The 13,210-nt window shown below is 34.6% G+C and overlaps 2 protein-coding genes across 3 annotated transcripts in view; one reads left to right on the top strand and one right to left on the bottom strand.

Moving 5' to 3' along the window:
• The window catches only part of LOC120628673 (matrix metalloproteinase-2-like), a 236,229-nt gene extending 226,073 nt beyond the window's left edge, over positions 1-10,156 (top strand). For both annotated transcript variants that reach the window (XM_039897225.1, XM_039897226.1), the window contains exons 6-12: positions 548-693; positions 4,362-4,520; positions 5,955-6,532; positions 6,619-6,760; positions 7,417-7,576; positions 8,028-8,131; positions 8,231-10,156. In XM_039897225.1, the coding sequence (XP_039753159.1) occupies positions 548-693; positions 4,362-4,520; positions 5,955-6,532; positions 6,619-6,760; positions 7,417-7,576; positions 8,028-8,131; positions 8,231-8,490 (1,549 nt within the window). In that variant the 3' untranslated portion in view covers positions 8,491-10,156. The remainder of the gene's footprint in view (positions 1-547; positions 694-4,361; positions 4,521-5,954; positions 6,533-6,618; positions 6,761-7,416; positions 7,577-8,027; positions 8,132-8,230) is intronic.
• Positions 10,157-12,450: 2,294 nt separating this feature from the next.
• On the bottom strand, positions 12,451-13,132 carry LOC120628754 (cytochrome c oxidase assembly protein COX19). Its single transcript, XM_039897363.1, has one exon. It carries the CDS (start codon positions 13,020-13,022, stop codon positions 12,747-12,749), a length of 276 nt encoding a protein of 91 aa, XP_039753297.1. The 5' UTR covers positions 13,023-13,132; the 3' UTR covers positions 12,451-12,746.
• Between the last annotated feature and the right edge of the window lie 78 nt (positions 13,133-13,210).

A 13,210-nucleotide genomic window follows, 5' to 3' on the forward strand; every position in this document is an offset into this window, starting at 1 on the left:
GTGTAGAACTAGAAGCTATTATTACCACTTATAAACTTTTAAAATGATAACAATATAAGGTTTCTTTCAAAGTATCTTCGAGAGCATAATATGCTAAAAGCGCTGCTTAAGCATTTTCTTTTACTTATTTTACTTTTGCAGCTTACGAAGTAGAAAATTATTGAAAAATATTTCTAAGTTACGCTAAAATTTTAAACAAATGAACAAGAATTATTTTACAAGTGGGTGTTCAAGGCAGACGTACTCGTACCTACATACTTGTAGGGTTGAGATGCTACTCATCTATTTTACGAACATCTTTTGTCCGAGCTGCAACCATTCAGTCCATTCCTAAACTGTTAAGCTAATGAAGCTTACTTTATTTGCATTGTAAGCACAGGCGTGACATTTTTGATTACAGTCCGCCCAATAAACGGGTGTTGATTTTTCATTATTGGGTGTTTAACCCATGATATGGGCATCATATGAATGGTTCGTTGAGAAGAATATAAAAAACCATGTTTATAAAAAAAATAACTTTTACATAATCTTTTTTTGTTGCCACCAGACGTTACCACGATGACCCGTATCCATTCGACGGGCGCGGCTCTATTCTTGCGCACGCGTTTTTCCCGGGCACAGGACGAGGGGGTGATGCCCACTTCGATGACGACGAACTCTGGGTTTTGCATCCAAATAACGACGATGAGGATGGTAAGTTTAGTTTTATTTACTTTATTACCTAAGTGGAAAAAAAAAATGCTAGATTTTTTTTCCACTATAGCCCTCGGTAATCAGAACTGGTCGTAAATAACCTATACTTACTGCATTTTAGAATGGTAACAAGCTTACCTGTTAGGTGAATGGCAGTTTTGTTTAACCCATACTCCTCCGCTGAAACGCTTGGTAGCACGTTTTTACCGGTAACAAGCCTCCCACCAGACTAGACCAGAGATAATCAAGAAATTATAAATTCCAAATTGCACCTGCCTGAGATCTAACCCGGGTCCAGCGAACAGGGAAGCAATTCCCAGGCCCGGCGGTGAGCTCTCATGACTGATGTTAGGTGCGGTTTATAAAGGAGCAGCAGAAAGGTGGCGCGGACATTTTTGTACGCTTATAAGACTGATTTAACCGTTCGATTTATAAACAAAGTTGAATCAAACCACGTTTTACACGTTCAAGTGTTCGAAACGCAGCCCTGAACCCAGTTTAACGCATTAAATCAGTTTAGCTATCCCGTTCACGTTTAGTTTCAACCATGATACCTTCATTTGCTGTTGGCTAAGCGAGTTTGGAAAATCTTATCTCGACTTTAAGTTAACGAATTTAGTTATCACAATCAACTGTACAAGATGAAAAACTATTATGATTTGTACAAGGTTATTATGAATTCTAAGAAATTTGAAATCATTAGGTAATATTATCAATTTTGTGAGCTTTGGTGGGTATCTACGGCAATGGAATCAGCAAAAAGCAGCGTCCACGTCTGCTTTGTGTAACTAACGCCATAGTTGCGCTACGGAGAAGAAATTAATCGCCACTTATTTATAGGTAAACCGCGCCTTAGTAATAGTGAACATTGTTTATGAACACGACGTCCCAATATGGTTTTAAAAATAGCTTTCTCAATAACAAGCCTACGCAATTCAGTCTACAAAAACAATATCTTATACCTACCTATTTTGACCTGCATCTTATTAATATTTTTACCGTAAAAACATAAATAACAGGACCATCCGTTTATTCAGGTCCAGTCCTATGTTATTAACTACCACTAAATCCGACAGAACATAGATTATATTACGTTGTCGTGGTGGACATACTAGTTCTGTATATTCCAAGCTAAGCCTTTGAACGGGTTGGTAATATATTACCTTAGCCAAATATGTAATATAATTTATCAGTTACTCAATCCTGCTTGGTTTATCTTAGCTACCAAAATAAACGCCCGTACACACAATCATTACTAAAAGATAAAAATTATATGTATGCCCTTAAAAGCACCACCAATTTTTAGAGAAATTATTACTATAATAAACTAAACTTAAGAAACAAAAATAAACTTAGACAGACTAAAAAAATATATATTCTTAATATAAAATTTAATTATAAATATTAAGTATAAAGATTGAATAAATTAAATTATTAAATAAGTTCAAGAAGTATGTAGATATGTACCTATGTATAAAAATGTGAGGTATATAAAAGTAACTTGTATTTCTTTTCAATAATTTTAATTTCTTTTCAGAAAATAAACGTTAACAACAGATACCTAGATTAGATAATTTTAATTCACCGACTTTGTTGCCCAAACTATGGATAAAAACTGATCTTAAATCCCCAGTGGGCATAATTTTTCAACAGCAAAGTGCTCAAAATTAGCAGTCCACTTCAGCTTAAAAGCATCGTTATTGATCCAGTTAGTAAATTGACTTGTGTCGGTAGTTTTTCTGCGAAGTTCCGTCGGAAATGAGCGTGTCGCGGTCAGCTGTTTTGACATGTAAATGAATAGGCGGGGCTGCTCACCAACGCCGCTTTGGCATATATTAAATACATTGTATACGTGTATCAGTACTTTATTTTGGAGTAATATTGTTCTGTGACTTAATTACGCTGATCTTACGGTAATGACCATCTATCAATAATGTGTATCATATGTACCTAGTCGTGCTCGGCCATTTTAAGGAAAGAGTCTAAACTATAGAAAAAAAATGGGGATCTTAAACCTTTAAAAAATAAATATGTGTGGGTGGGTAGGTACTTATGAACGCATGACCTTATACTTCTTTGGTGTTAATCACAATGGATTTTTTATAAATTCAAATTAACTTGAAATGTGATAACAAACCATGAAGTCAAATAATACCGACATAAGAACCAAACCTTATAACAACTAACAATATAAAAAACACATTATAGGTACATCTACGGTGTTATCATTTTTTTTTTTCACGCATTCAAATTAATTTCAACTGTTTAAACAATGGTATCAATAAAAACTTAAAACAGCTAACATTAAAAATAAACACATTCATTCAATTTTAAATTTGTAATTTAATAATTCTTATTGGAAACAAACGTAACGCGGGTTTAATTTGAATCATTCTCTTCTTATTTTCATAATGCGCAATTACACATCTTGCAATCTTTTGTGGATTCTAACCAACGAAACGCTTCAACTTCAGAGCATTTAGACCTTATCGTTGTATTTAGTTAGGTATTATCTATTATCTTTTCTGTGCTCCTGGTTTTATCTAAATCATATATTTGGTTGTTCAGAATATAAGACCATAAAAAAACGCAAAGTGTCAATAATTTTACATCTTGTCGTGGGTTTTACAATCAAAAACCCTCGACGCTAACGTGATATATTCATAGGAGCCATTTGCTGTGCCTAAATTGTTGCAAGTGTTGTAGATATATCGTTCAATAAGACACGTCCTATAAATAGATATTAGAATCATCACGACAATCAATCTAATTGAAGTCCCATTGCTAGGCATATGCCTATTGGAGAGGCATTTAATTTGCATAAAATCTTACTAAGCCACTACAGCATTCAAGCTAGTTGTATATTGTAGTGGCTATATAATTATAGCTAATACCGACTCTAATAAATAATTAATCAACACGAAATATGAATAATAATGATAATAAAAATATACTTTTTGTACACTACATTTTGGTAACTATTCACGCATAAGCCATTTCAGTTTCTAAACTATTGTTGAACAGAATAAATTTATAATATAAGTAGGGACTAATAATCAAAATCTATGTAAAAAAATTACATAACATACCTTTTAATATTAAATATAAATTTACAATATGGTAACAAATTGAAGTTTCTGACTCTATACTTACCTATTTAGTGCTTCTAGAATGGAGAGTCGTACCTACGAGTGTGTACTCGTATATTAATTAATTAATTAGGTGTTGATAGACTGAGGCACTAAATATAAAGATAAATAAGATAGCATGAACATATTAATCCCAATCACATTTACCTAAACGATTCATAAATAGATGGCCAAAATAAGCATTTCAATAGAATAAACAAACTCAAATAATTGTTTATCGGAATATAACAAAATGTAGATAGGTATTAGGATTAGGTACGGGTACGGCATGAGTAGATACATCACGAGCACCGACAACGTAATCCCGGTCGATGCATGTAGTACAAACACGATTGGAACCCAATACGAGGCCCAACCGCAACTCCGGCACACTAAACACAACTACCGTGCTAAGGTTGCCCTATAACACCGCACGCGTGATAATTCACCCGAACAACGGATATGTCGACGCTTTGTGTTGTACTCGTATTTACGCAGCCATATTCAAACATTGACCAATATTAACGCAATGTTTTACAGGGACGTCGTTGTTCGCCGTTGCCGCTCATGAATTTGGACACTCGCTCGGCCTGAGTCATAGTTCAGTAAAGGGCGCCCTGATGTACCCATGGTACCAGGGAATTCAGCCGAATTTCGTTCTACCCGATGACGACAGGAATGGTATCCAGCAAATGTATGGTAAGTATTCAATTACGATTTTGCTTATGATTTTTACTTAGTAGACTTATTGCCCGTTTTTACTTACGACAAGACAAAGCCTAAGTAATAACCTGGTAAGTATCACCTAATCTAAGAAGATTCCTAGGCCTTCATTAACCTTTCACCAGTTTATTTCACGTGGAAACTCATATAACCAACTTGTCTTTTATTCTTGCCACAAGTTGTAGTAGGTATTTTGTGTTTGTATTCTCATATTTTTAATTTTTCGTATGATTTTTATTAAAATAAACTATTTTGTCATTTTTTCACCGGTGAAATGTCAATTAACGAGTTCTTTAACCATAAGGCACCGGCTTATCGGGGTGGTACTTTAGATGGCGCCTTACGTCCTTAATCATTATCTGAGAGTTGTTTAAACATTTTTTATCTAAGAATCGCCTAAATCATTAGGCATCTGATATAAGCGTTTTTCAGTTTTAGTGAAAACGGGCATTTGATACATTAGATAGTACTATTAAATGAAGCAGTGACAGCCTAGTGGTGACAAATTCGGCTTTACTTTCGGGGGCTCTGAAATCGAATCCCGGCACGCATTTCTAACTTTTCTCAATTATGAGCGTTTTTTTAAGCAATTAAATATCACGTATAAGCCTGCATGCTTGAGAGTTCTTCGTTATGTTCTTAGAGGCGTGAGAAGTTCACAAATCCGCGCTTGAGCAGCGTAGTGGATTACAGCCTTAACCCTTCTCACTGTGGGAGGGGATTGGTGCCTCGTATTGGGCCGGTTATGGGCTGTTAATGATGTCTATGAAAAGAACAGAAATTACCATGAAAAATAGCATTCTGGTTAGCTAAATCCTTTCATCAAAGGTTATCTGTAACAGAGAGACTGCTTTTCTAAGTGACCGCATTTACACCCACCTGTGTAGTTGTATTTCCTTGGTATGAAGCTCGCATAATTTCCCTTTCGTACATACAGATTAATAATCTATCTTTTTTTCGTTGAAAAGTATCTTACTTATTGTAATAAATGTGAAATTTTGTATTTAAAATTTCTGAAGATATTTCTAAATAAGTGGTTGTCTGAATTATCAATCCATTACTGGCTCACAGCAGGGCACGGGTCTCCTCTTAGAATATGGATAGCTTAATCCCTAGGCAAGTAGTCCACCTCGCTGGCCAAGTGCATTTTGGTAGATTTAACAAACCTTTGAGAACGTTATAGAGAACTCACAGATAAACAGGTTTCCTCACGATGATTTCTTTAGGGTTAAAGCAAGTGACATTTCAAATGTCTTAAATAAAAGACGCCCATAACACCTAAAAGTTAGATGTGCGTGTCAGAGATCCAACGCGGTAACCTTGAAATAGAGGCTGAAGCTCTAACCAATGCTATACCCGCTTAGTCGGAATTACCACTGATAAATAATGTAAGTAATTCAATGTGTGCAGGTCCTAAATACAAAAGAACGTGGGAGAAGATTCCGTACTACAAGCCAGCAGAAACTCCACCGACCACAACAACCACTTCAACTACAACAACGACGACTACAAGACGACCTTACATTTATCAGCATCATCCTGAACGACATCGACCCTACACGCCTAGCAGATTTCCCACGTATTATCCAGATAAGCCCAGTCATCCAGAAAAGCCAAGCCATCCAGATAGGCCTCATTATCCAAATTACCCAGATCGAAACCCCTATTACCCTGACCGGCGACATTACACAACTACTGAGGAGCATCCAAGACGCACCAACCATCATTATCCTAGACCTACAGAAACAACGACCCATGCAACTACATATCGTCCCCGATATCCTCATCCTCGGCCCGAATACCCAACACATCCTAAACCGAACTACCCTACTGATCCTGGTCAAGACTATCCAAAGAGAAAACCATTGTATCCTGCGAAGACAACGACAATTAAACCGACCCCACCCCCAGATAAACCTGACACTTGTGATACTTCTTACGATGCTGTTACACTTATACGGGGTGAACTCTTCATTTTCAAAAATCGGGTAATTACACAATTATTTTCAATCAGTACTTAATTTTAGTTGATAAATATATGATATTAAGTAAATACTTATTCGTATTTTTTCAGTACCACTGGAGAATAGGCGCAAACAATCGTTACAACGGATACCCTATAGAAATATCAAGGATGTGGTCAGAGCTACCAAAAAATCTCACTCATGTTGACGCCGTGTACGAAAGACCGGACCGTAAAATTGCTTTCTTCATTGGTAAGTTAAAATATCTTGATAAAGATCCGTACTCAAATAATAAATGTGAAAGTGTGGCTGATTGTGTGTTTGTTCGTTACCTATGTTCAGCTAAACCGCTGAACCGATCTTGATGAAATAGTTTTTGCATTTTCGAAATGGGCATAGGATACTATTTATCCCGGAAAACCTGCTGGTTGAAATTACCCGCAAGGTTTAAAAAAAATAGCATTAATTACCTACGCATAGCTTAACCTCGATAATGTAATCATCATCATCATCATCAGCCCATTACCGTCTCACTACGGGACACGGATCTCCTGTACACAATGAGAAGGCCGTATTTTACCACGCTTGCCCAGTGCGCATTGGTGGACTTCACATGCCTTTGCCATTATGGACAATTCTAAGGCATGCAGGTTTCCTCACGATGTTTTCCTTGAGACATAACTTAGAAAGTTAGAGGTGCGAGGATATAATCGGGGGATATAATTTAGCCTCCCGGCTATGCTAGCCGTGCTGGAGACGGATTTAGAATATGTTGTATCCCGGCGAAATATCTATCTATAAAACTCGATAAAACGCGGGTGAAGTCGCGGGCAACAGCCAGACATTTGAAATTATTTGCTTCAACTAATCGCGAACCTATTTTTATATAAGTAATTGATTATTTTTAGGTAAGCAGTTGTACTTATTCGATTCACAATTTTTACTGCCGGGATATCCCAAAAGCTTGGTTCAGCTTGGTTTACCGGAACATCTGGAAAAGTTGGATGGCGCTATGGTTTGGGGGCACAATGGCAAAACATACTTCTACAGTGGCACTATGTACTGGAAGTAAGTATACTTATGCTTTATTAAAAACCTAACTTCTGCTATCGTTTCGTAATCTACTTATACTATTTCTTAAAAATTGTTCAACGGGTACATACAACGACATTATTATGGGTACGATAATATTATAGTACTAATATTATAAAACTGAAGAGTTTGATTGGTTGAGTACGCTTATCTCAGGAACTATATACTGGTTCGGCTATAAATAACATACGACCAATGTTGCAAAAACGGGAAAAGTTTTTCAAAGTTTCAAATGCATATATGCGTAAACGTTTAAAGTTGCGCCAAAATAATGTATTACATAATTGTTTCTCTTTAAAAGTTATAAAAAAAGTCAGGGGAGCAAGTTTCTATATCTGTAGATACGCGGAAAAAATCGTGGGGGGCCGTTAGTTCTGTATACCTACATTTGGACAATTACTTCATTGCTGTGCTTTTTTTTTTACAGATTCGACGAAGAAGTGGGACGCGTAGAGCTAGACTATCCTCGCGACATGGCAATGTGGAAGGGTGTCGGATACAATATTGACAGTGTGTTCCAATGGAAAGATGGTAAGAAACTTAACTGTGCTCTGACTATAAAAATTTGTTCCGAAAGCAATCTATTAATCGAGTGAGATAGATATTTTATGCGCTTGTATTTATTTACAGGTAAGACCTATTTTTTCAAAGGGAAGGGCTTTTGGAAGTTCAACGACCTTTATATGCGTGTTGAACACGAGAGACAGCTTCCTTCTGCACAATACTGGATGCAGTGTCCAAAAGAACGCGCTGGCCGCCGCGCTCCTTTCCGAGCTCCTCCTGCCCCCGGGTCAACACTTCGCTCTCCTAGTTCCGCAAGCTCTAACGATAACAACCTCTCGCTCGGTGCTTCCCTAGTACTTTTAATACTAATGCGGTATATTCTTTAATAAAATAAAGAAATTATAAAGACTGTGTGTGCCACTATCAATTAATTATTTAATCTCAAAACAGAGATTGAACCAAATTATAGATAAAGTTATGCGTTAAATGTGTTTGAATCAACAAGTATACATATCGATTCTGTCTGACGTAAGACTTAGTATTTTAAGTAAATAAAATAAATTGCGCAAACATTGCACTGCCTGTTTTAGTATGTAAATTATTGTATTAACTTAAACTTCATACTTTAAAGACTTTTAACTATTAGAATAGTAGGATAATATTATGAGGCATTTTGTTTTTAATTTTTAATGTTGTATGTACATATTGATCTCAATGTGATCGAGTTCTTGGTTTATTTTAATGTAAGGTATATAACACCATTTGTTTAGCTTGTGTACAGAATGTATTGTCTATTGATGTCAGTATTTTCATAATAGAGAACAACATATGTCATAGAACGAAATGATTAGATGCGTGTATAGTTCTTTATTTTTCTAAAGTCATAATGTTAATCAAAAATGTTATACCTATATATTATATATCTATCTACCTATTAGAAAAAAATTATACCTATAACAGTGCACTAACTCCACAAGTTTGCCTTAATAGCAATAACATGATAATCTATTTGTGTATTGCAAAGTATTTATATTGTAGAAATTTTTGAAGAGCTAATATACTCAAAATATTAGTGAATATATGGGCGCGGCCATTTCTGAGGTACATAACTATCTTCACTAAACAAAAATGGCAGGGCTAAACTTAGTGCTGTCCCTTTTACACAAAAAATATTAAAAAAGGATAGCACTAGGTAGAAAAGAACTGTCGATTTAGTTTCGTTTAGAGATTTGTGTAAGTACAGCAGAATCGCCACCAATATAACTATATAACTTACAACAACTATTACTAAGCTGGTTAGAGGTTCACATATTTTGTAACTTGTAAATGATAGTAGCTACTTGTATGTCTAATCATAATAGTAAATGTAAAGACAAACTATTAAATTATACTTATCTATTACTCGTAAGTACCTATGAAAAAAATATATGTATTAAAGCCTAGTAATTAAAGTATAAATAAAATATAAATTGGTATCTAATTATATTATGTGGTACTCTACTTGTGCGTATCTATTAAATTCATCCTAACTAATAAGTTATGTATTTGGATGTTCGTTTATATAATTATTATTACATATTCCGTATTTGAGTCTAGGATTCTAAAAGTTGAGCATTTACTCATACTTTTATTATTGTACTGTTAAGTCATATTAAATCTGAGTTGCTAATGCATGAGTGAATCAGAAGCTCTCCAGAATGAAATTGGTGCTTTTGATAGGTAGTTTTTGTACAGAATCAATTCATACATAAGTATTTTTGTATGCTATTAAATGTAGATAAGTAATGTATCAATATTGAATAACCATAACTTTTGTTACTCAAGTAAAATATAATTCTTTCAAATCAATATTATTCTGTAATTTATAACATAATATATAATATTGTGCAATCATATAAAATAAACCTACGAGTAAATTTTTAGCTTTAGTAATTTAGGGGTAATATGGCAGACACCTACCTATTTTAGACCATTTTTTGTACCTCTCAAGTCATTTTATTATGGACTTCAGTAGTTTTTACAACAACTTTGGTCACAAATAATTTAATAATAACTGTGATATTTAATTTTATAAAAAAAAATGCCATTGGCAATAAAAATAATTCAAAATTTGTAATCTTTAAAATAAATGCTATCTACTCAACATAACTAATTGTAATTGCAGTCTAAAATAAAATCTAGGTAAACAATAAACATTTAAAAATTAAGATGAAATAAACAATTTTCTAAGAGTGTCGGTATTTCTATTTTTGGCATAAACCTTGAACCCTGATCTTTTAGATATATATATTGCATAGTTCAGTATACCATCAGAACTGATCATCATCATATCAACCCATTACCAGCATGGGTCTTCTGCCTCTATGAGAAGGAGTTAAAGCGAATTGATCATCATCATATCAACCCATTACCAGCATGGGTCTTCTGCCTCTATGAGAAGGAGTAAAAGCTGCCACCTAGCTGTCCCAGTGCCGATTGGTGGAAAACACACAGAAACTGGTCATTTGGTATACAATGGAACTATGATTGTAGGTAACATAATAATTCAATTTATGAAATTACTTCTTATAACCCTCGCTATCAGAAGAGCCCCTGGGCTCGACACCGGATGGAAATTAAATCATTAAAGGATAACAACAAATATTAGCAAGACTTATTTCTTCTACTTAACTTGACGGCCGATTGGCGCAGTTTGCAGCGACCCTGCTTTCTGAGCCCAGGGCGGTGGGTTCGATTCCCACTACTGGAAAATGTTTGGGTGATGAGCATGAATGTTTCCCAGTGTCTGGGTGTTTATATGTATATTCTAAGTATTTTATTTAAAAAAAAAAATCATTAGTCATCTTAGTACCCATAACACAAGCTAAGCTTATTTTGGGGCTAGATGGCGATGTGTGTATTGTAGTAGTATATTTATTATTATTTATTATTATAACGACATCTGCTGACGAAGTCTAGGAGAAAGACGCCTTTATTTCGAAATGACCGCCTCTTAATACGCCTAATATGATTCTTACCCACTTGAACAACGTAATATAATAAAACAAATGTTTTAAATTTTTTGCTTATCTGTTTGCTGGTCAAACAGATAAGCAAAAAATTTAAAACATTTGAAACCTTTGAAAAGCTGAACTGATTTTGAGTAGAGTAAAGATAGTAAAATTAGTTGTAACCTTTTAAATGGGTTGAGTGAAATGCAGGTTAGAAAATTGTATAAAAGTTTTAACTTTTTTGGAGTTGGAGCATTAAAATCTCCTGTTATAATGATTGAAAAGATACTTAATGAGGTATTGACTTAAATGCATCTTTAATTATGAAATTGAAATCCTGTATGATTGCAGAATAGGGGATGAATTTATTGAGAAGCTTTCGTAAGTAGGTATTTATTAGAAATGCTATGCAGGCAAAGTCACAAGCAACAGCTACTTATTAATCTGGAAACAGCTTCTAGCAAAAAACAAAATAGAATAAAGCATTCCTATTGGACTGCTCTGTTTTATAACTTATGCAGTTCCAGTAGGTGTGGTTCCAGTAGGTAAGTGCTAGCAAATTAACCTTACGTTAGATGAATTCAAGTAATAAATTACAATAGATTAGTCTCTCTCCTTCTTCTTTGAGTCCTTCAACACCTGACCTGACAGACCTATCTTCGTTTGCCTCCCCCAGGCTGGGGGAGACAATAGATAAGTATTAGGTAGATATTGCTATGGCAGCCCGTGCCTTCAATCTCAATTACAATCCAAATCATGGAACAGAGGGAAGCAGCAATGGCATCCATATTGTGGAAAAAGTAGCCCTTTCTATTCCCAGGCTCTTTTTTGCATTAAAAAGTGTATCCATGTTCCATACTATAGATAAGCAATAAATTGAAGATTGTGATTATCAACATCTTATCCAATCTCAACTTCAAGCTAGGATTAACAGGTTCTCATGTATCATTATACATTGATTGACTGAACCTGTTTTCGCCTAAATTTGGTTTACTAATACAGGCCTTAGGCCAGAACAAACAATCTGCTAAAAACTTTGTATTCACAATAAGCTTAAACTGCACAGCTTATTTTAAGTATTAGCTTACCGAAGATACTTGTTGTACTCAGAGGACTCAGACTCAGAGGATAGAACAATACATAAAATATAATTAATTATCCGTAAATGGCTGATGCTCAAACTTTCCAGCACCAGCGCAACACTGGTGTGCTTAGAAACATCACTTGTTTTTGCTCTAAAGAGCATAGAACTGCTTAAATATTAAAAAATATTATAACTCAACCCAATGATCATCAAATCTACTTACAACTACTACCAGACAACCAGACTACAAAAGAGCCAAAGACCGGGGATCATACTTTGAAATCAATATTTATTCCTGTAAATTATAGATCAGTCACAAAACAAGAAGAATCTGACTAGACTGGACAAGGTTCTTAGTATAAAGTCAAATAAAATATTTCATTCATATTAGTGTCTTCTAAAATATTTGCAGATGAGATGAAATATCTGGATTTTTCAGAAATAAATTGCAGTAATTCATACATAATTTAAATATGATAATTTTATAATTCTAATTTATATAAAGAATTCAGCTTACAAGGTAAAAATGCTTACAAATTTTATACACAAACTAAGAATACAAAAAATGTTACTTATTTCTTTTTTCACTTATATCTAAATCAACATCCTTGAAACCTAATTTGGACCATTCCTCCTTGGCCATTAGATTGTGTTCCATTCGGCAGGCTAGGTAGTCCCTCGCTTCGAGGCGACACATAGAATTGTTGCTGTTGTTACTGAATAAACAATTCATATATTTAATCATAGATTTCTTACAAACACCATCATGGTCAAGTGGAAAACTTCCTTTATCTGGAGGTGTAGGTATAAACTGTTTCTGCCCAAATGTCATTGCTGTAGACATTATGAAAGAAATTAAGTTCCTCCGTTTAAACAATTGCAATAATTATGTTGAAGTAGTAATTAGTAAATTAAGGTTTTTTTTGCAATGTTCGCTCTTGTTATTTTAAGACATTGACATTGACATTTGACAAAATACGAAAAAAGATCAGAGACAAAATTGACCGACTGTCTCCTATCTGTGTCAGATAT

The sequence above is a fragment of the Pararge aegeria genome, chromosome 13 (assembly GCF_905163445.1).
Source record: "Pararge aegeria chromosome 13, ilParAegt1.1, whole genome shotgun sequence".
In the NCBI taxonomy this organism is placed as follows: Eukaryota; Metazoa; Arthropoda; class Insecta; order Lepidoptera; family Nymphalidae; genus Pararge; species Pararge aegeria.

Coding starts and splice junctions, on each gene's coding strand:
- LOC120628754 (XM_039897363.1), bottom strand. CDS start 13,022: ATGTCTACAGCAATGACATTTGGGCAGAAACAGTTTATACCTACACCT.